The following is a 23,823-nucleotide window of genomic DNA, read 5'->3' as shown; positions in this document are numbered from 1 at the left end:
ATTTGCCAACAATCTTCATTTCCATTCCATTACCACCTTTTGCATTCCATTCCCCAGTGATAATCAACACATCTTGTTTGAAGCTTTTATCAATCTCTCTCTGCACTTCATTGAGAACCTATTTCTTCTTGCTCTGCATCTATTGTTGGGGTGTAAACCTGAAATGTCATATTGAATGCTTTTCCTCAGAATCTAACAAGTATCAATTGGTCATCGACAGCATTCTATCCGGTAACTGTCTTAGAAATTTTCTTTGTCATCATTACGACACCATTTCTTCTATTTCTGGCATGAGCAGAGTGGTAGATGATAGGCTCACTAGATTGGAAATGCCCAATACCAGTCCATTGCTTTTCATTTTATCCTAGGAGGTCAATCTTCAATCTGTCCATTTCATTCTTGAGTATTTGCAGCTTTCGCTTGTTCATACTACGCATATTCCATGTTCCAATAATAAAGGTATCTTTACAGCTTCGGATACTCATTTCTCGTATGGCGACATCAGCAACCAGAGGTCCCAAAATCTTTATTCCAGCCACATCATAAACACCCATGATACTCTGACATGTCATCTGCTCATCCCCAGTCACTCCACTGAGTGCCTTCAGCCCTGAGAGGCTCATCTTCCAGCACTATATCTGTAGTCATTCTGGTATGTGCATCCATAGAGTTTTCTTGGTAAGGATAGGGTAGTGGTTTATCATTGCATTCTTCTGGGCAGTGAAAACTCGAGTCTCTGCCATTGTCTTTGATCAACATTTCGATCACTTGATCATCGGCCTTTGACTCTTTCCCATGCTGCTGCTGCCCAGCACAGGTGAACCAACTTTGTCTGATGTTTCTGCTTAGACCTTTCCATTAAGTGTATCCCTAGTGAGAGAGTATCTCTCAGTGGCATAACTCTAAGCTTCATTGACGTACCCAAACTCTCCTGCCATGGTAAGGCATTGATTACTAGGAGAGATCCGTACCCTAAGTACTTGATATTCACCCCACAGCATTAATGTCTATGTCCATAATTTATTTACATCGATGTTTGCCCACACCCTAGACCACAAACCCGTTGTGGACAGGTAAGAGGTCTATCAACCCTACTGTACTGAACCCTCCTAAGTTCTTAGTACAGTGCTCTGCACACAATAAGCACTCAATATATACCATCAAAGGATAAATAACCATTGTTTTCTCCCAAGTACTTAGTACAGTACTCTGCACACAATAAGCACTCATCAAACACATCGTTGGACCCCCTCACTGTACAGTATTTTCCCAAGAAAAGGAGGTGAGTGTGTGTTGGGGGGGGGGGAATTGAAATGGGGTTACTGGTCACAGTGGAATTTTCTCAGTCCCACAGCACATATATACCTATCTGCAATTTATTCTTTTATATTAATGTCTCTCTCCCCCTCTAGACTGTAAGCACGTTGTGCACAGGGAAAGTATCTGTTATATTGTTATATCGTACTGTCTCAAGCACTCAATCCAATACTCTGTGCACAATAAGCAGACAATAAATGCAATTGAATGAATGGAGTTAGAAAGTCCTGAGTTCTAATCCCAGCTCCTCCATTTACCAGCTGTGTGACCTTGGGCAAGTCACTTCACTTTTCTGGGCCTCAGTAAAATGGGAATTAAAGCTGTGAGCTGCATGTGGGACAGGGACTGTGTCCAAACTGATTAGCTTGTATCCACCCCAATACTTAGTACAGTGCCTGGTACATAGTAAGCACTTAACAAATGCCATAAAAAGAACACTTAATACAGTGTCTGACACATAGTTAGCACTAAGTAATTCCATGGAAAACCCTTTAGTACAGTGCCTGGCACATAGCACTAACAGATTCAATAAAATGCACCTGACTCATAGTAAGTGCTTAACAGACCCCATAGAAAAAGTCATCATCAATGGTATTTATCTGATGCCTGCAGTGTGCCAAGCACTGTACAAGATGCTTGAGAGAGTCCAATCCAACCGAGTTGGTAGACCCGTTCCCTGCCCACAATGAACTGACAGGCCAGAGGAACCAATCTTCAGTCCCTCACGCTCTCTCTTAAATTCCATTTTCCCCTCAGACCCTGTTGTGTCCTTCCCACCACTCCTTGCCCTGGCTCGTCCGAGATGGTCTCCAGAGACCTCATCCAGGGCATCTGCTTCCTCTCCCAGACAGCAGTGGGACTCGTTGGGAACTCCTTCCTCCTCACGGTCCATGTCTTCCTGCTCCCCCAGCTCCATCAGCCCAAGCCCACAGACCTAATCGTCTCCCACTTGGCCTTGGTCCACACTGTGATGCTCCTCACCAGGGTCGTCACGGTGACGGTATCAGCCCTCAGTCTGCGGCAGCTCCAGACCGACGTCGGGTGTAAGATGTTCGCCTTTGTCTACCGCGCTACGCGTGGTGTCTCCATGGGCACCACCAGTCTTCTGAGTGCGACCCAAGCCATTACCATTGGTCCCAGCCACCCATCCTGGACCCGGCTCAAAGCCCAGATGTCCAAGCGCATCTTCCCTGCCTGTGTCTCCATCTGGTTCATCAACATGCTGGTGGAAGCCAACCTCCTCGTGAAGATGGTTTTGTCCCCCAACCTGACCAGCAGAGGGAACAGTTTCCATGACAACTATTGTGTGGTGTCCAGGATCAGCACATACCTCAGCGCTCTGCTCCAGGGGCCCCTCCTGACCCTTATGACGGTCCGCGACATCCTCTCCCTGGGGCTCATGGGAGGTTCCAGTGGCTACATGGTCCTCCTCCTCCTCCGACATAGCCAGAGGGTCCACCGTCTCCATGGCCACCACCCGACATCCAGGACCTCGCCGGAGACCCAGGCCACCCAAACCATCCTGCTCCTGGTGAGCTGTTTCATGGTCTTTTGTTCTGGAGACTTTGTCCTTTCCCTCTTCCTTGGGACGATGCTGAGAAATGATCCCTTCCTCTTGGTCATTTCACAGTTCGTGGTCAGTGGTTACCCCACCATCAGCCCCTTCGTGCTGCTCAACAGTCACCGCCAGGTCACCAAACTCCTGGGTTCCTTTTTAGGGAAAAAAGACCCCATCCCTTAAAAGACTCCATTGCTGTGATGGAGAATTATCTCCTCCCTTGGAAATAATTCAACATGAAAGAGGAATTGAATGAAATATCCTGTCCAATTATCATCATAATAAGAATAATACTTATGGTATTTGTTAGGCACTTACTATATGCCAAGCACTGTTCTAAACTCTGGGATGGATACAACAATTCAGATTGGAGACAGTCCCTGTCTCATGTGGGGCTCATAGTCTCTATCCACATTTTACAGATGATGTAACTGAGGCACAGAGAAGTGAACTGACTTGCCCAAGGTCACAGAATAGACATGTGGTGGGGCTGGGATTAGAGCCCATGACCTTCTGACTCCCGGGTCCATGATTATTAGAGGAACAATGTGGTCTAACGACCGGTGGTAAGGGCCTTAAACTTTCTGTGCCTCAGTTTCCTCATCTGTAAAACAGGCCTCAATCCCTGTTCTCCCTCCTACTTAGATTGTGAGCTCCATGAGAGCTCTATTGGTGAAAGTCCAGGGCCAGGCATCAGGAGACAAGGGTTTTAATTTCAGCCCTGCTATTGGCAAGCTGTGTGACCTCTGTCAAGTCACATAACTTCCCTGGGCCTCAGTTTCCTCAACTGTAAAATGGTGAGAATATGTTCCATATCTACCTACCTCAAAGGGACACTGGGAGGAGAATATGAGATCATGGATGAGTTTGGAAAAATTGAAAAGAAAAAGCAGCACTCTAATACCTAAAATGTACTTCTTGAACTGGCATATCAGTGGCAAGCATCTCAAATGTGAAAAATTAATTAAATAGACAATGTCCTTTTGTTATCCCCATACAATGATCGCAGCTCTGTATAAGCACTGGAGAGAGTAATCAATTGTATTTATTGAGTGATTACTGTGTGCAGAGCATTGTACTGAGCACTTGGGAGAGGGTAATGCAACAAACACATTCCCTGCCCACAGTGAGTTTACAATCTAGAGGAGAAGACACAGGCCCTGAGTTTGGGATCTAGCTCTGGGCCCTCCAGTCCTGTAATCTAGAGTGGGCAGAAAGACGAGAATACAAGCAGCCAGGGAAAGAGAGATTTCAGTGATGGATGGCTCTTCTTTCTGTAAACCCCAGCGTGGGAGTGGGGTGGCCTCCCTCTCCCTCTCCCTTCGCATCTCACTCCCCCTCCCAATCAGTCAAACATATTTATTTAGTGCTTACTGTATGTGAAGCCCTGTATTAAGCACTTGGGAGAGTACAACATAACTGAGTTTGTAGACATGTCCCCAGCCCACAACAAGCTAATAGTCTAGAGGGGGAGAAATTAATTGAACCAAATTAGACACACACATAAGGCTTCAAAGTGGGGGAAAGGAATTATCTGTCTATGAGGAGCGAGAGTGTTACAGGCCAGAGTTAGGATGTGGGATAGAGGTCGGTGGTGAAATAGAAAAGATCGACGTACAGTGAGATCGTGAGCATTAGAGGAATGAAGTGTTCAGGCTGTGTTGTAGTAGGGGAGTAGCAAGGTGAGGTAGAAACGGATAAGGTGTTTGAGTGCTTTAAAGCCAATGGTGAGGGGTTTTTGTTTGATGTGGAGGTGGCCGGACAACCATTGGAGTTTCTTGAGGAGTGGGGAAACATGGTCTGAAGGTTTTTGAAGGAAAATGATCCAGGTAGCAGAGTGGAGTATGGAATGCAGGCAGGTAGGTCAGCAAGGAGGCTGATAGAATAATCAAGGTGGGATGGGATAAGTGCTTGCATTAATCTGGAAGCACTTTGGATGGAGAGAAAGGGGTGGATGTTAAGATGTTGTGAACATGGGTCTGACAAGATTTAATGATGTCATGAGTATGTGGATGGAACAAGAGAGAGCAGTCAAGGATAATGTCAAAGTTATGGGATTGTGAGACAGGAAGGATGGTGGGTGGAACAAGAGAGAGCAGTCAAGGATAATGACAAAGTTATGGGACAGTGAGCAAGAGGACAGGGTTTGGGTGGGAAGATAAGAAGTTGAGTTTTAGCCAAATTAAATTTGAGGTGATGGGAGGACATCCAAGAAGAGATGTCTTGAAAGTAGGAGGAAACCTGAGATTTCAAAGGGTGAGCTAAGGGCTGGAGATGTAGATTTGGGTGTCATCAGCATAGAGGTGGTTGTTGAAGCCATATGAGCCAATGAGTTCTCCAAGGGAGTGGGTGTAGATGGAGAATAGAAGGGGACTCAGAACTGAATCTTGAGGGACACCCACAGTAGGGGATGGGAGGCAGAGGAGGAGCCCGCCAAAGAGTCTGAGAATGAGCAGTCATAGAGATAGGAGGAGAAGCAAGAGAGGACAGTGTCAGTGAAGCCAAGGTTGGATAATGTTTCCAGGAGAAGAGGGTGGTCAACAGTGTCAAAGGCAGCTGAGAGGTGGAGGAGGTTTAGGATGGAGTAGAGGCCATTGGATTTGGCCAGAAGGAGATCATCGGTGACCTTTGAGGAGGTGGTTTCTGTACAGTGAAGGGGACAGAAGCCAGATTGGAGAGGGTCAAGGAGAGAATTGGAGGGGAGGAACCTGAGACCATGGGTGGAGATGGCTCGCTCAAGGAGTTTGGAGAGGAATGGTGGGAAGGAGGTGGGTGATAGCTGGGGGCAGCCATGGGGTCAAGGGAGGGGTTTTTTTTAGAAGGGGGAGACATGGGCATGTTTGAGAGCAATGGGGAAGAAGCCATTGGAGAATGAACAATTGAAAATGGGAGGTAGAGAGGGCAGAAGGGAAGCCACACACTACTACTATTGTTATTTTGCCACTGGACTAAGGACAGGTCACTTAGCACAGTGTTCTATACACAGTAGGTAATCAATAAAATTCTCTGCATGCCATTACACCCTGAATGCTTTGCTCTGAACCTAGTAGGTAACTCGTTTCTACCCCAGTGTATACAGTTTGTTTGCATAAAGGGAGCACTTACAAATACCATTATCCTTACTATTCTTATCATTATTATTATTGATGATAATAATAAAAAAAAGATTTTATGGAGTACAACCCATAACTCTGTCCTGGGCAGTTTATTCCTAAAGTGGGTCCCGTTCAGAAGGGTCATTCCCACTACTCATCAGGAATAGCTACAGCTAACGTCCCCACGACATCTGTGAAAGTCAAGATGTTGGAAAAGTCCTGAAATAGACACAGGATAATCAGGTCGGGCACAGTCCCTCTCTCACATGGAGCTCCCAGTCTAAGGGAGAGGGAGAACAGATATTTAATCCCCATTTGAGAGATGAGGAAACTGAGGGCCAGAGAAGTGTAGCATTTTGCCCAAGATCTCCAGTCCTGATCTCTCTCCCTCTCTTCAGTCTCGCATTTCCTCCTGCTTTCAAGATATCTCTACTTAAATGTCCATGTTGGATGTCTACTTGACTTTCCCATTTCTGTAGATAACATCATCCTTCTTTTGTCTCACAAGCCTTAAAACCTCGGTCTTGTCCTTGAATCCTCTCTCACATACAATCCACATATTCAATCTATCACTAAATGGTCTATTACACCACCATTAAAAGCCACCCTTTCTTCTCCATCCAAACTGGTACTATGTTTATCCAAGCACTTATCCTATCCCACCTTGTTTACTGGATCAGCCTCCTCGCTTACCTCCCTGTCTCTGTCTCTCTCCACTCCAGTCGATACTTCACTCAGCTGCCCGGAACATTTTCCTACAAAAATGTTCAGGTCATGTTTCCCCACTCCTCAGGAATCTGCATTGGTCACCCATCCACCTCCACATCCAGTAAAAAGTCCTCGCCATTGGCCTCACAGGGCTCAACCAACATGACCCCTCCTGTCTCACCTAATTACTCTCCTACTACAAACAGGACTGCACATTTAGCTCTTCAAATCTTAAGCTTCTCACTATACGTAGATCTCATCTATCTCACCACTGACCTCTTTCCCATGTCCTGCCTCTGGCCTGAAACGCTCTCATTCATTCATTCATTTATTCGATCATATTTATTTAGCACTTACTATGTGTAGAGCACTGTACTAAGCACGTCAGATGTACACCTCAGCAACAGATAGTGACAATCCCTGCCCAACAATGGGCTCACGGTCTAAATGGGGGAGTTAGACAACAAAACAAAACAAGTGGTCAGGTGTCAATACCATCAAGATAAATAGAATAATAGATATATACACATCATTAACAAAATAGAGTAATAAATGATATATACTAATATGCACAAATGCTGAGGGGAGGGGAAGGGAGAAGAGCAGAGAGAGGGAGTGGGGAGAATGGGGAGGGGAGGAGGGGCAGAGGGAAAAGGAGGGATCAGTCTAGGAAGGCCTCCTGGAGGAGGTGAGATCTCGGTAGGGCTTTGAAGAGGGAAAGAGAGTTAGTTTGGCAGATGTGAGGAAGGAGGCATTCCAGGTCAGTGGTAGGATGTGGGCCAGGGGTCAACAGCGGGACAGGTGAGAACGAGGGACAGTGAGGAGTGGAGTGTCCAGGGTGGGCTGTAGAGGAGAGAAGGGAGATGAGGTAGGAGGAGTCCTGGTGATGGAGAGCTTTGAAGCCAAGCAAGGTAGCAGTTTGGATGGAGGGCAAAGGGTGGATCTTGGTGATGTTGTGAAGGTGAGACGGTCAGGTGTTGGTGATGGATTGGATGTGTGGGGTGAATGAGAGAGTAGAGGCAAGGATGACGCCAAGGTTGCGGGCCTCTGAGACGGGAAGGATGGTAGTGCCATCCACAGTGACAGGGAAGTCAGGGAAAGGACAGGGTTTGGGAGGGAAGAATAGGAGCTAAGTCTTGGACATGTTGAGTTTTAGGTGGTGAGCAGACATCCAGCTCTTCCACTTCATAGCCAGAAGACAATGACTGTCCCCTCCTTCAAAGCCTTACAAAAGGCTCATCTCTTCCTAGAGCCTTCCCTGACTAAGCCCTCCTTTCCACTTCTCCTACTCCATTCTGCATTGCCCTGACTTGCTCCCTTCATTCATCCCCCTCCCAGGGGGGATGTACATTGTTTTGCACAAAGTAAGTTTTCAAAAATATGATTGAATGAATGAATGAAAGAATAAGAACACCTAGTTGCAGTAATGGAGACCACACCTCTCAAGACTGTGAGGAAACACTGGGGGGTCAGAGAGAAGTTCTCAAGGAATACACATCTCTTGGGAGTTAATCTCTGAACTTCCAAGGACTCTCAAAGATTTCTATAACTTTCTCCTCACTTTACGTGAGATTCTTTTCTCCCCACTTATCTGATTCCCAGGAAAGAAACATCCCATCCCTTCTCTCCCCCGATGTCCCAGGTCTTTGACGCTTACTATCAGAGCTGGGTTTAAGGAGCCCACCTGCTCCTGGCTTCTTGTTGATATACAAAGGCAGCGGTGCTTTCTCTTTGCCTCCCACCTCTCTCCAGCAGTGCCACTTTCCTGACAGTGACAGGATAATCGCAGTTCTGCAGGAAAATGAGCTCATGGAATCCTGTGCTATTACTGAAGACCTGTCAGCCTCCTGCCCTGTTCTTGATCTACTTACCCATCTACTTAAGAAACAGTATGACATAGTGGATAGAGCATAGGGCTGGGAGTCAGAAAGTCATGGGTTCTAATCCCAGCTCTGTCACTTGTCTGCTGTGTGACCTTGGGCAAATCACTTCACTTTCCATGCCTCAGCTACCTCATCTTTAAAATGGGGATAGAGACTGTGAGCCCCACGAGGACTGTGTTCCACCCAATTTACTTGTATTCACCCCAGTGCCTGGCACAAAGTAAACGCTTAACAAATACCATAATAATAATACCCATCTCTGACGTTCCAGACGATGAAAAGGTAGCTTGCCCATGGCCACTCTCTGGGAAAACAAGGCTGAGGCAACCTGCCTCCCTCCTTTCTCCCCAGCCTCCGGGGGTGATTAGGATGTGTGTAACTGAGTGGATCACTTAACATTTCTTCACTCTGACACTATACTTGGGAAATTTCTGACTCCCTTCCTTGATTTCCAAATCTTGGGACTAGAATGAGCCTAAAAGTCTCCACTGCATTATCTCTTTCTAACTGACCCTTCTGAGACAGCCTTGGAGACATCTACCCTTGAGCACTTAACAAATACCATTATTGGAGAAGCAGCGTGGCTCAGTGGAAAGAGCACGGGCTTTGGAGTCAGGGCTCATGAGTTCGAATCCCAGCTCTGCCACTTGTCGGCTGTGTGACTGTGGGCAAGTCACTTAACTTCTCTGTGCCTCAGTTCCCTCATCTGTAAAATGGGGATTAAGACTGTGAGCCCCACGTGGGACAACCTGATTCCCCTATGTCTACCCCAGCGCTTAGAACAATGCTCGGCACATAGTAAGCGCTTAACAAATACCAACATTATTATTATTATTATTACCCATATCAAGTCCGAGTCCTGCAGGTTTTAGTGGGATTCCAATGCCATTCCAATGCCTGGCTCCATCAGGAGGCAAGCTTATGTCTTTAATGCATTTTGAACACTCTCTCTCTGTTTTATGCCATTTGTTAAGTGCTTACTAGACACCAGGCACTATACCAAATGCTGGGTTACATACAAGTTAATCCAATTGGTCACAATCTCTGTCTCACATGGGGCTCACAGTCTTAATCCCCATTTTACAGATGAGGGAACTGGCACACATATAAGTAAGTGACTAGCCCATGATCACAAAGCAGAAAGAGGTGGAGCTGGGATTAGAACCCAGGTCCTCCTGACTCTTAGGTCTCTGCTCTATCCAATAGACCATGTAGCGCTTTAGACAGTGGCCATCCCTCTTGTAGTTTGTATGTTAAGCTACATACACGCTGAGAAGCACTGTGGCTTAGAGGGAAGAGTATGGGCTTGGGAGTCGGAGGTTGTGGGTTCTAATCTCTGCTCTGCCACTTATCAGCTGTGTGATCTTGGACAAGTCACTTAACTTCTCTGTGTCTCAGTTACCCCATCTTTAAAATGGGGATTAAGACTGTGAGCCCTATGTGGGACAACCTGATTACCTTGTATCTACCCCAGTGCTTAGAACAGTGCTTGGCGCATAGTAAGCACTTAACAAATACCATTATTATTATTATTCCATGTCCAGTCAAAGTCACCACTTGAGGGTGGAGCTATGGACAAGTCTTCCCTTTTGTGGTTTGTATGTTGGGCCATGTTACATGTCCAGTTGTGGTCACCTCTTGAGCATGGAGCTATAGGCTACAGTCCTTGTTTTATGCATCTAGTCGGAAGTTACTTCTTGATGGCACTATGAGAGACCTTTGTCCTATTTTCTCTACTGAATTTGGTCTCACTCTCATAACCCCTTAATACACTTTTGTTAGCTATTTATTTTGACCTTAGCCTATCTCCACCCCTCTACACATACTTTTACAGTTTCCCATCCTAGCCTAGCTTCCTTATCTTGTTTCACTGTCCATCACTCACTCAGTGAATTAATCAATCAACTGTATATATTGAGTGCTTACTGTGTGCTGAAAACTGTGGGAATAAGACAGAAAGGGACAAAGAGGGCAGGGGTGCACTTAGCAGGGGCTGACGTCCTAGTCAATTTGGGCATGGTGGTCCTTGAACCTGAAGACTCAAAAACCATGCCGTCCATCTTTCTCTGTGGGAGAATCCATCATCACCAGTGACTCCCATGTAACGGATCTCAAGGGGCAGGACCCAGCATTCCCTGAAAAGAAGGGCCCATGACCTCATGGAAAAGAAGGTTCGACTGCCATTTTAGAGGCATGTCCCCACTATCATTCTCCTCAGGGTCGACTTAATGTCTCAGTTCCTCAAGGTGTAGGAGATGGACACCAGCAGGTCCAGGGCCGAGTGGAAGTCAGAAACTAGGACCATTTGCTATGAATAAAGTCATGACCATGAAGTGGGACAAGCAAGTGGAGAAGGCTTTGGCCCAGCCCTCAGTGAATTGCATCCTTAGCCCGACCCAGAAGATGTGGCCATAAGATACAAGGAGGAATACGAAGCATGCTGGAACTAAAGTGACACTTACTGCCAGAACATAAACCTCTGCCCGGGCCTCTCCCAGAAACGTGAGTTTCAGCAACTGGGGGATGTCACATGTCACTAAAGAACTGGTGGATGACACGAGGACCGCAGAAGTGGGAGGAGAAGGTGGTGGCCATGTGCATCAAGGTGTAAAGTCCACCAGTGAGCCAGGATGCAGCTGCCATCGTCTCAGAGGCCATCGGTCCATTATGATGTCATAGAGCAAGGGGTGGCAGATGGTCATGCAGTGGTCATAGGACATTGCTGTGAAGAAGGCCAGGCCCACAACACCAAATATCACAAAGGAAAACACTTGGGAAGTGCAGCCCAGGAAGGAGATGGATTGATGATTGCTCAGGACACTGAGGATGGATTTGGAGACAGTGACAGAGATAAAGCAGAGGTTGCAGACAGACAGGGACCTGAGGAAGAAACACATGGGAGTGTGGGGGTACCAGGTAGAGGGTGGTGACGGCAATGATGAGCTCACTCGAGACCTCTTCTGAAGGATTAAAAGATAATAATGCCAAGGTATTCGTCCAAGCTTTCAAAACATTACACAGTCAAATCATATAGGCTTATTGGCACCATAGAAACTACAGTCTCCAATGTGTTGGTGGGACAAAGACTCTAACAATTGTCCCTCAGTTAATAAATCCTATTCACGGTGTAAAATGGGGTAGGAGTAAGGGCAGATAGGGAGTTCCCTGTCTGAGTGACTAAATTAGAAAGTAGAATGGTCAGACTAGTGGTAGTAATAGGAAAAGTAGTAATAGTAATAGACAAGCTCATCTTCTACATCGTAAGCTCGTTTTCAGGACTGTCAACTTGTTGTGGGCAGGGAATGTGTCCGTTTATTGTTGTCTTTTACTCTCCCAAGTGCTTAGTACAGTGCCCTGCACAGAGTAAGCGCTCAATAAATATGATTGAATAGAAGTAGCAATAATAATATTTAAGTGCTTACTATGTGCCAAGCACTGTTCTAAGCACTGGGGTAGATACAAGATATTTAGGTTAGACACAGTCCCTGTCCCACAAAGGGCTCATAGTCTTAACCCCCATTTTACAGATAACTGAGGCACAGATAAATGAAGTGAATTACCCGTGGTCACACAGCAGACAAGTGATGGAGGCAGGATTAGAACCCACATCCTCTGACTCCCAAGTCCATGCTCTCATCACTAGGCCACGCTGTTTCCAGTAATAGTAGTGTTTATTAAGTGTACCCCGTGCAGAAAACTATGCTAACACTGGATGCACAGGTGAGATACCTAATCTAAAAATAAAAAACAATTCGAAGTCTACAGCTTGTACTCTTCATTCCTCAGACGCTCACCCTCTAATTGCACCTCCTTCTCAAAGCTCCTGTGTCACCTGCCTTGAACTGCCCCCCCACAAAAATCTGCTCAGAGCCTTCCTTAAATCCCCCTTTTTATTGCTAACAATTAAGTTCTTACAATGTGTTGAACGTCATTCTAAGCGCTGGGATAGTTACAAGTTAGTTATTGCTATTAGCTTCTCTAATGAACAGGCACATGTTCTTTCCACTAGGCCACGCTTCTCTGTTCCTGACACTGGAGATTCTCCATAGAGCACAAGAGCTTGTTGGCAAAGGGACAGGATTTGGAGTCAGAGGTCACGGATTCGAATCCCGGCTCTGCCACTTGTCAGCTGTGTGACTGTGGGCAAGTCACTTCACTTCTCTGTGCCTCAATTACCTCATCTGTAAAATGGGGATTACAGATCCCCACGTGGGACAACCTGATTCCCCTGTGTCTACCCCAGCGCTTAGAACAGTGCTCTGCACATAGTAAGCGCTTAACAAATACCTACATTATTAAAGGGACACACAGCCTGAGTACACTTTGTTGTTTTGTGTTTGAAGAAGTGTCTGGCTCCTTTTAGGGACCTGGTTCCACTGAGGTCCCAGTGTCCTAGGCTCCTTCTGTTTTCTTTACACGTCATTCAATGGTATTTACTGAGAGCTATATCTGTGGATAGCACTGTACTAAGCACGTGGGAAAGTCGAATACAATAGACCAAGTAGACACATTCCCTGCCTAAGATCAATCCATGGTATTTATTGAGCCCTCACTGTGTGCAGAACACTGCATTAAGCACCGCTACAACTGGAAGAATCCAGTACAACAGAGTTGATAGACATTCTCCCTGCCCACTATCCATCAGCGATATTTATTGAGTGCGTATGCGCTGAGCACAGTACTAAGCACCTGAGTGAGAACTATACAACAGAGTTGGTAGAAATGTTCCCTGCTCACAAGAAGCTTACAATCTATAGGAATTAGTCAATCAATGGTATTTATCAAACGTTTACTCTATACTAAGTGCTTGGGAAAGTACAATACAACAGATTTGGGCGACATGTTTCCAGCAGTTGTTTGTCCAGTTATCATGAGTACGTAGGTGCAGCAAACAAAATGCTGTTATTTCTCAGTGATTGTGATCACAGGCTCTCTGGGAGCGAGGTGGGGGCCACGAGAGAGAGGATGAAGAGAAGCCTCAGGTCACTTAAGCCACCGAAAACAAAGATCATCAGGTGGAACCAGTAACTCTTGCATCAGATAAAAGCACCTGTATAAATATCCCCCCTCATCTGCTCCCTCCGCCGTCCTGGAATGAGGACCGTCTCCATCCAGGCGCTGCACCACTGTGAGGAATGAATCCTCAGGGGAGTCTGAAATGCTGAAGAGTTCTCTCATCTCAACCTGTCAGCGTCTGGATCATCAGTCTGTTCCTCCAGGGAGTAGTTTTCTGTTTGTGTTTTAGGGCTGTGGCCATGTCGTTTAGTCTTCTGTGGACCACCCTCTTCTCCCAGCTCCGTGGTGTCCAGTGCAGGATAGTCAACCATCCCTGCACCTTAGAGAGAAATTATTCCAGTGGCTACTATAAGTATGGAGATGTGGTGATCGGAGGACTCTTCTCTCTGGATGTGATTATGAGTCACTTTGGTTCCTTTGAGGACTTCACGAAACAGCCACTTTTCTTTCCCGATTCCACAGAGTAAGTGTTTGTGTTTCCTGGGATGTAGGATGGGTGGGAGCGGAAGGGGAGGTGGCACCATTGGATGGGGGAGAAAAGAAGGGCAGCAGGCAGGAGGGCTGGGACACGGGTGGCATTGACATCTACGGGCAAGGGCCAAGGGGCAGACCCCAGATATAGCTGTTCAGGGAACTCCAATCAATCAGTGGTGTTTGTTGAGGCCTTACTGTCTGGCAGAGCACTGAAATGAGCACTTGGAAGAGTACAATATAATCAAAGTGGTGGACACTTTTCCTGCCCTAAGCACTTAGTACTAAGTGCTTAGTTTAGTACTCTACACACAGTAAGCCCTCAATAAATACCACTAATTGATTGATTGATTGATTGATTACCACGTGTACGTGATGGGAGAATACAACATATCAGAGTTTGGAAAAATATTCTATGCCTACAAGGAGCTCATAGTCCAGAGGATTCAATGAGTCCAGAGAATTTGATGGAGTCAGGAGATTTCAGAACTAAGAATTCCCTCCTTTGTTTTCTCCTCTCCTCTAGACTGTAACCTAGTTGTGTGCAGGGAACGTGTCTACCAACTCTGTTGTATTGCACTCTTCTGGGCACTTAGTACAATGCTCTGCACAGTGAGTCCTCAATGATTACCACTGATTGATTGATCCGTGAGTCAGTATCTATGGCTGTTGAGTTCTGTCGATCTTCCTCCTGCTGCTTTCTCTGATTGTATTTCCTCCCAAGGTCACTTTTTGCATCAAGCAGACACAAGACCACACCTACAACCTCTTCCATCCAGATTGGTATATATTGCCCTCTCCCAAGTGCTTAGTACAGTGCTCTGCACAGAGAGAGTGCTCAATCAAAATCTCTGATTGATTGACTCACCCAACTAGCAGTCTCCTTGTGGCTTTCCCTGAGAGAGAAAAGGGGAAGGTTTGAACTCACTTCCCACTTCCCCTGGAGCTCCAGGGGGCTTTCCCCTTCCCATCCCTGTCCCACTGCCATTCGACAGTTCAACACCTTTTTTTTTCCATAGGTACTTGTTAAGCGCTTCCTAGGTGCCAGCCACTGTAAAAAGCCCAGGGGTAGATATGAGCTTAGCTGGTTGGACATAGTCCCTGTCTCATATGGAGCTCAAAGTCTCCATCCCCATTTCACAGATGAGATAACTGAGGCCCAGAGGTCCTCCAACCACGAGGCTTGAGCTCTTTCCGCTATACCCCGACACTTCACTTCTCTTGTCCTTCCCATTTACAGATACTTCACCGAACACTACCAGCATCTCCTGGCCCTGGGGTTTGCTGTGGAGAAGATCAACAAGGACCCCAGTCTGTTACCCAATATTACCCAATATTTCTCTGGGCTTCCACCTCTTCAATATCCACTTCCTGGGGCCAATGGAGGCCGAGAGCTCTATGGCTCTGCTCTCGGGGAGATCCGGGATGGTTCTCAACTACAGCTGTGAGCCGGAGCAGTGGGACAAACTGTTGGCTGTAATAGGAGGGATGTCATCAACAGTGTCCACAACAGTCTCTTGGCTTCTGGGACTCTATAAGTTCCCCCAGGTGAGGAAACCTGACGACTAGGGGCAGAAAAGCCTTAGTCTGTTGTTATTCTCACTGTTGTCACTTGGTTTCATTTGTTAAGAACTTACAATGTTCCAGCCACTGCACTGAGCAATATCCCATGTACATTCCAAGTCCAGAAAATTCCCTCAAGGAGTGAAAGTCAATGAAATGGACTGGTGTCTTTGCCCAGATGGTGCAGGCCGACTCCCTGGAGATTGTAAGCCCCTTGTGAGCAGGAGCCTGTCTCCCAGCTCTGTTGTACTCCCCCAAGAGTGTTTTACAGGGCTCTAGACCTAGAAAGGGCTCAGTAAATACCATGGATTGATAGATCAATTTGGGAACACAGACTGATGATATCTGTTTGTCTGTATGTCCATTCCAGTTTGGCTCTGTCTCTCCCATAGATCCCCTATGGCCCAGAGGACCCCACTCTCAGAGATAAGGCCCAGTTCTCATCTCTCTATCAGATCTCTGCAAGTTCCTCAGATCTACCCTTGGGGATGATCCGTCTCATGAAACATTTTCACTGGGTCTGGATTGGCCTCCTGATCGTGAATGACATTCGAGGGGAGACGTTCGCTATGGTCCTAACAGGGGAGTTGGCCAAGAATGGCATCTGTGTGGCTTACGTTAATAGAGTCGACGCATTATTTACTGAAAGTACACTCCAGATTGAGTGTGTGTGACGACAGAGAAATTAATACATCGTCGGCAAATGTGGTCGCTGACTATGGATATACATTCTCTTTACAGATAATTGTATATTGCATGGACCAAAGCCCCGTTCTCGGCAAAATCTGGGTCACCATATCCGACTGGGATTTGATAACCAATGCCCTCATCAGAAATAACATCTTTTTCCAAGGCTCCTTGTCATTTTCAGTGCATAGGCAGATTCCAGGTTTCAGGGATTTCGAAGGGACCCTGAACCCTAGGAAATATCCACAAGATGTGTTTCTATGGTCTATCTGGCTGTGGGCCTTTGATTGTCCACATACACTTAGACGTGATGCCCTGGGACTGTGTGAAGAAAACAGTACATTGGAGAGTAGGTCCTTGGAGTTGTGGGACATGAACCTATCTTCCCAGAGTTACGATGTATACAGCGTTGTGTACGCCATAGCTCACGTCCTCCACCAAGAGATCTGGGTTGCGAAGGACATGGAGACATCGGGAGATGGACCAAGTGGGGTCCCTCATCCATGGCAGGTAATTCTCCGCTCTCTCCATCTGCTAGGCCACACTGCTTCTTTGGTGACTTCAGTCGCAGATGTCTCCCTCTGCTTCCAGCTCCTCTCATCCCTGAGGAACACTGGGATCCACACCGGTGCTGGTGAGCCTGTCCATTGGGATGACCACAGCTGGGCGACCAGTAGGTTTGACATCCTGAACTATCAGATTTTACAGAACAGCAGCAAAGTCTATGTCAAAGGGGGAGTGTTCATGCCCCTGGCCCCAGCTGGCCAAGATTTCATCATCAGTGAGGAGAGGATAACGTGGAATGGGCGATTTTCTCAGGTAAAGAAGGTGAGGTAACAGGAGAAAGAGGAGGAGGAGGAGAACAAGGAGGAGGAGGGGGAGATGATCTGCATCTTCTGGCAAACGGCCTTTGGATTGATCTTCTCTGTGGCCATTTCTGCCATGTTAGCTGAGATGGTGTGTGGTCTTGGTCTTCAGGGCCACCGGGCCGGGGGGCAGAATGAGGCCGTAGCTGGGGGCCAGGACACCTTTCTCCATTGTCTATGTCTGCTCCCTCATCTGAGCGGGCATCTATAAAGTTGGACTGGGGACCTCCCGCTCATTCCCTGATGTGAACATAGCATCCGAGACTGGGGTCATCATCATCCAGTGCAACGAGGGCTTTGCCATCACCTTCTACTCTGTCCTGGAGTCATGGGGCTCCCGGCCCCAGTGAGTCTCTCGGTGACCTTCCTGGCCAGGAAACTGATGGACAGCTTCAACGAGGCCAATTTATGCTTATGTCCACCCTACTCTCAGTCCCTTAGCCAGTCCACTGTATTTACTGAGTACTTACCGTGTACAGAGCACTATACTAAATCTTTGGGATGGTACAATATAACAATATAACAGGCACATTCCTGGCCCACAGCGTCCATGTCTGTAATTTATTTTAATGTCTGTCTCCCCCTCTGGCCTGGAAGCTCCTTGTGGACAGTGAACGGGTCTTCCAACTCTGCCAAGTGTTTAGTACAGCATTCTGGACACAGTAAGCACTCAGTAAACACCACTGATTGATTGGTTGATTGATAAGGTGTCACTGGATGAGATCCCAGATTGTCATCTTGGACCAGAAGCCGGTAGGGCTGTAGAAATGGATGAAATGAAATGATGAAATTCCTTCCCCTTTGGCTTTAAAGCCCTCAGTCAGCTCGCTCTCCCCTACCTCACCTGACTGATCTCCTCCTCCAGTCCAACCTGGACATTCTGCTGCTCTAACATCAGCTTATGCACTGTACCACGGCCCCGTCAATCTCGCAGACTACCCCTACCCCCACGCCCTCCCTCTAGCCTGGAACTCACTCTCATTCCATACATGCCAGACCACCACTCTCTATACATTTAAAGCCTTAATGAAGTCACATCTCATCCTAGAAGCCTTCCCTGATTAAGCTCTCTTTTCCCCAGCACCGTCTTCCTTCTGTGTCATCTATGCAATTGGATCTGTGCCCTTTGCACATTGGATATTTGTCTTACAGCACTTTTGACATATCCATGCTTTATATCTCAAAATTCATTTTTTACACTATTACCTATCGCTCCCTCTAGACTGTAAGCTCGTTGTGGGCAGGGAACATGTCCACCAACTCGGTTGCACTTTACACTCCCAAACACCCAAATACAGTGTTCTGCACACAGTAAGTGCTCAATATATCCCACTGATTAAATTGTTCTCTCAAGTGCTCAATGCAGCATTCTGCACACGGTAACTGCTCAATAGATCCCACTGATGATGAAGACTGTTCTTATCGAACAGTCTGACTGAACTCACGGTCTCCTGCTCTCTGCAGAAAAAACATTGCCCTGGGATTTCCATATTGTTTCCTGTCCTCCCACTATGCCCCTGAGTCCCAGGGAGGAAAGCTTCAATTCCCTGCTCTTTTCCCTCTTCCCCTCCTGGCACAGATCCCTCACTCCATGTTAGTGAGAGCTGCCAGCTGGGATTCAGGAAAATAGCTCGGGTAAGGAAAGCCACCTGTTGCTATGACTGCGTACCCTGTGCTGAGGGAGAGATCAGCAATCAGACTGGTATGTATCCACCAAGAATCATGCTTCCCAGTCAAATAACTGTGGGCCAGGCACGGCATTCTGGGAGAGCTTTCTGAGAATGAGAAATAATAATAATAATAACAACAATGACTGTGATGTTTGTTAAGCATTTCCTAGGTGTCTAGAGAAGCAATATGGTGTAGTGGATAGATCCCTGGCCTGGGCATCAGAAGGCCCTGGGTTCTAATCCCAGTTCCACTAATTGTCTATGTGACCTTGGACAGGGCACTTCATTTCCCTCATCTGCAGAAGGGGGATTCAATACCTATTCTCCTTCCTACTTAGGCTGTGAGTCCCATTTGGGACTTGATGATCTCATAGCTACTCCAGCACTTAGTGGAGAGCTTGGCAAATAGTAAGGGCTTAACTATAATTATTATTATCTGAGCCTCAGTCTCTGACAGAGGTCAAAAATGTTTGGAGGGTTTTTTTTAGAATTTGTGTAGAGTGTTTAGTATGTGTGAGGCACTGTGCTAAGCAGCAGGGTCGATATAAGCTAATAGGTCTAGCCGCAGTCCATATAATAATAATAATAATGATTATGGTATTTGTTAATTGTTAATTGATAATACCATTATTGGCAAATGGTATTTGTTAACAATGAGTTAATTGTTTACTCTGTGCCAGGTAGTGTTCGAAGCTCTGGGATGGATACAAGCAAATTGGATGGACACAGTCCCTGTCCCACTTGGGGCTCACAGTCTCAATCCCATTTACAGATGAAGTAACTGAGGCAAAGATATTTGAAGTCAGTTGTCCAAGGTTATAAAGCAGACATGTGGCAGATCCAGGATTAGAACTCTTGACCTTCTGACTCCCAGGCCCATGCTCTATCCAATAGGTCATGCGGCACCAAATGGGGCTCACAGTCTTCATCCCCATTTTACAGATGAGGTAGCTGAGGTAAAGAGAAGTGAAGTGACTTGCCCAAATTCACCCAGAAGGCAAGTGATGGAGCTGAGAATAGAACCCAGGTCCTTCTGACTTGCAGGCCCTGGCTACATCCACTAGACCAGGCTGGAGGTCGGGAGCATGGGGAAGTTGGAACCCCCAGCCTATTCTGTGCCCTATTGTCTCCTCAGGGTTGGATTCTGTGCCTGGTCCACCGCCTTTGCAATTTGGGAGGCTTCCTTCATTCCTCTGTCATCACTCAATCAATCAGTAGTATTACGTAAGCACCTACCATGTGCAGAGCACTATTCTAAGTGCTTGGGAGAGTACTTCACAGCAGAATTGGTAGATATGTTTCCGACCCACAATCAGTCAGTCAATCAATGATTTTCAGTGAGCGCTTACTGTGCGCAGAACACTGAATTGAGTGATTGGAAGAGTATGATATAATAGTTGATAGGTACATTTCCTGCCCTCAAGGAGCTTAAAAAGTCTGGAGCGGAAGACAGGCATTCAAATAAATTATGGTGATGGACAGAAGGACTTTGGAGCTGAGCGGGGGTGGAGGTAAATAAATTGTACAAATCCAAGTGCAAAAGTGACTGGACAGACTGACCCAAGCTTATCGTTCCAGTCAGTCAATTGTATTTATTGGGTGTTGACTGTGTGCAGAGCACTGGACTAAGACCTTGGGAGAGTACCATACAACAGAGTTGGTAGACACATTCCAGTCCTTTGAAAGCAGTTTCTCCATCCATCTGAGTCTCCCGGTTGCTCTTCTGTGCATTCCTCTGCACCTGTATTTTGAACTTCTCTCTCCCAGGGATCGGAAGTTCATGCCTCATTCCAGGTGAGGTGGGAAATCCCATTTATTCCTTTCAGATATGGATCAGTAAATAAGGTGCCCCAAAGATGAATTTCCAAATCATGAAAGAGATCAGTGTAACCTGAAAGCGGTGGTCTTCCTTTCCTACGAGGAAACTTTGGGAATGGTTCTGGTGTCCTTAGCCCTCTGTTCCTCTCTCCTCACCGCCCTGATTTTGGGAGTCTTTATCCATCATCGAGACACACATAGTGAAAGCTAAAAACCGCAGCCTAAGTCACGGTCTCCTAATAGCCCTCCTACTCTGCTTCGGCCCAGCCACCTGCCTCCTGCAACAGATGGCCTTTGGAATCACCTTCTCTGTCGCCATTTCTACCGTGTTCGCCAAGACGGTCACCGTGATCCTGGCCTTCAGGGCTACTAGGCCAGGGAGCAGAATGAGGATGTGACTGAGGCCCAGGACACCTTTCTCCCTCATCTGTGTCTGCTCCCTCATCCAAGTGGGCATCTGCACAGTCTGGCTGGGAACCTCCCTTCCATTCCCCGATGAGGACGTGACGTCCGAGGCCAGGGTCATCATCGTCCAGTGCAATGAGGGCTCTGCCAATGCCTTCTACTGCATCTTGGGCACCATGGGACTCTTGGACTCTTGGTCAGCCTCACAGTGGCCTTCCTGGCCAGGAAGTTGCCAGACAGCTTCAACGAGGCCATGTTCATCATGTTCAGCATGCTGGTGTTCTGCAGTGTCTGGGTCTCCTTCCTGCCCACTTACCTGAGCACCAAAGGCAAGGCCATGGTGGCCGTGGAGGTCTTCTCCATCCTGGCCTCTGGCTCTGGGCTCCTTGGCTGCATCTTCAGGCCTAAGGTCTATGTAATCCTGATAAGGCCAGACAGGAACAACAGAGGTTGGCTCCTGGGGTGGCAGGGGAATCCTTAAACCAGGAATTATCAGGTGAGATCCCCGAGGCCAGGCTTGGGGAGGTGGGCCTGAAAACGTGAGGGTTCAAATGCAGCGCCTCTCCACTGATATATGACTCCAAGGACATCCCCCTAAATGTACCGTTATACCTGAGGTGATTTCCCACATCAGCTCCCAAATCCTCAATGTTCCTACGTTCCCCTTGGCCTCCAACTTCCTGTTCATGGTCGGTCACCAGGGTCTGAGTTCATTTGAGTGGAGCACCACTCCCTTTCCCCACGAGGAGGCCGAGGGCAGCGTCTCCCGCAGGCGGAAGGGGAAAGAGGCAAATCCCTACAGGTCCAGAGTGGGTCTCTGGGAGAGTCCTAGTGGAGTGAGATGGGGTCCATCAATCTTAAATCAGTTCCCACTGTGGGCCTATGATCTTGTCGCTTCCAGCTCTGTCCTCTTCCCACCTCCCTCATCTAATCAATCAGTCAGTCAATAGTATTTATTGAGCACTTATGGTACACAGAGCACTGTACTAAGCACCTGGGAGAGTATCATATAACAATATAAAAGACACATTCCCTGCACGCAGTGAGTTTACAGTCTAGTGGGGGACCAATAAATTACCAATAAATTACAGCTTTGAAATTCCACTCCCACTCTCTTTCACTAGCTCATTTGGCCTTCCATTAGCCATAGCTTGTAAACATCACTTCTCCCATTTTGTGTCTCATCTTCCTCTCTTTCACCAAAGGAATGTGCCAAATTAAATTATTAGAACAATCTGTCACTGGTATTTATTGAATGCTTACTCTGTACAGAACACTGTACTAAGTAGTTGGGAAAGTTCAATATAACAGAGTTGGTAGATGCAATACCGGCTCACAGGGAGTTTTCAGCACTCAGAGGGACGTAGAAACTAAAATCAATTACAGATAGAAAATGTAGTCGAGTATAAGGATATGTACGTAATTGTTTTGGGACTGGAATGACTATCAAAGTGAGTAGATTTTTTTCATAGATTTAGATGTTATAAATTAGGATTTATTCCAGAACCCATGGAAAAAGAATTTGAAATTCCATTTGGGGCCATGTTCTCTAATAATGAATGACATTGTATTATCACTTAATCTTTGTTAAAGTAGCTCACAATATGAGAAGTTCCATTACTGAGACGCAGCATGGCCTCGTGGAAAGAGCATGGGCCTGGGAGTCAGGTCCTGGGTTCTAATCCTGACTCTGCCACTTGTCTGCTGTGTGACCTTGGGCAATAATAATTATTATTATTATCATTTGTAAAGTGCTTACTTTGTGCCAGGCACTGTTCTAAACCCTAGGTTGAATACAAACAAATAATAATGTTGGTATTTGTTAAGCGCTTACTATGTGCAGAGCACTGTTCTAAGGGTAATCAGGTTGTCCCACGTGAGGCTCACAGTTAATCCCCATTTTACATATGAGAGAACTGAGGCCCAGAGAAGTTAAGTGACTTGCCCACAGTCACACAGCTGACAAGTGGCAGAGCCAGGATTCGAACCCATGACTTCTGACTCCAAAGCCCAGGCTCTTTCCACTGAACCACGCTGCTTCTCAAATCAGATTGGACACAGTCCCTGTCCCACATGGGGCTCTCAACAGCTTCAATCACCATTTTACAGATGAGATAACTGAGGGCCAGAAAAATCAAGTGACTTGCCTAAGGTCACACAGCAGACGAGTGGGGGAGCCGCGGGTAGAACCCATGACCTTCTGACTCCCAGATCTGTGCTCTAGTCGCTATGCCATGCTGCTTCTCACTTCACTTCTCTGGGCCTCAGTTTCCTCATTTGTGAAATGGAGATTTTGACTGTAAGCCCATGTGGGAGATGGATTGTGTACAACCTCATTAGTTTGTGTGTACCCTAGTGCTTAATACAGTGTCGGGCACATAGTAAGTGTTCAGGAAATATCATTAAAAAAAGAACGAGAGGGAATGGAGGGTTGGGAAGGTTGAGGGAGGAAGGCTCAAAGGAAAACTCTCACCTGCCAGTGAGACTAGATTCCTCCATTAATATAACAATAATGAAATGATATTAGCTAAGACCTTACTATGTGCCAAGATCTTTACTAAGCACTGGGAGAGATATGAGATCATCAGATTGGACATAGTCTAAGTAGGAGGGAGGGCAGGTATTGTGTCCTTATTTTGCAGATGAGGGAACTGAGGCATAGAGAAGTGAAGTGAGTTGCCCAAGGACACACAGCAGACAGGTAGCAGAGGCAGAATTAGACCTCCCAGGCTCAGACTATTCACCGGGCCACACTGCTTCACCCAA

The 23,823-nt window shown here is 46.7% G+C and overlaps 1 protein-coding gene and 1 pseudogene across 3 annotated transcripts; both read left to right on the top strand.

Annotated features, from left to right (window-relative positions):
- The first annotated feature begins 2,119 nt into the window (after positions 1 to 2,119).
- Positions 2,120 to 16,922, top strand: ORNANAV1R3144 (vomeronasal 1 receptor ornAnaV1R3144). 3 transcript variants are annotated; one of them, XR_005659719.1, is made up of 3 exons: positions 2,120 to 2,848; positions 15,289 to 15,596; positions 16,837 to 16,922. XR_005659719.1 is itself a non-coding variant. In NM_001253536.2 (1 exon), exon 1 carries the CDS (start codon positions 2,120 to 2,122, stop codon positions 3,056 to 3,058), a length of 939 nt encoding a protein of 312 aa, NP_001240465.2. The 3 variants fall into 3 exon arrangements, 1 of the variants encoding a protein (NP_001240465.2); XR_005659720.1 differs by lacking the exon at positions 16,837 to 16,922 and adding an exon at positions 16,353 to 16,464; NM_001253536.2 differs by lacking the exons at positions 15,289 to 15,596; positions 16,837 to 16,922 and having other exon boundaries at positions 2,120 to 3,058.
- LOC107546995 lies at positions 16,671 to 22,015 on the top strand (annotated as a pseudogene).
- The last annotated feature ends 1,808 nt before the right edge of the window (positions 22,016 to 23,823 follow it).

This window comes from Ornithorhynchus anatinus, unplaced genomic scaffold (genome assembly GCF_004115215.2).
Source record: "Ornithorhynchus anatinus isolate Pmale09 unplaced genomic scaffold, mOrnAna1.pri.v4 scaffold_344_arrow_ctg1, whole genome shotgun sequence".
NCBI lineage: Eukaryota > Metazoa > Chordata > Mammalia > Monotremata > Ornithorhynchidae > Ornithorhynchus > Ornithorhynchus anatinus.
Note: the sequence above shows the minus strand (reverse complement) of the source record. Positions and strands in the feature narration are given on the sequence as shown.

Excerpts from the sequence above, each read along its gene's own strand:
- ORNANAV1R3144 (NM_001253536.2), top strand. The coding sequence starts at position 2,120 with ATGGTCTCCAGAGACCTCATCCAGGGCATCTGCTTCCTCTCCCAGACA.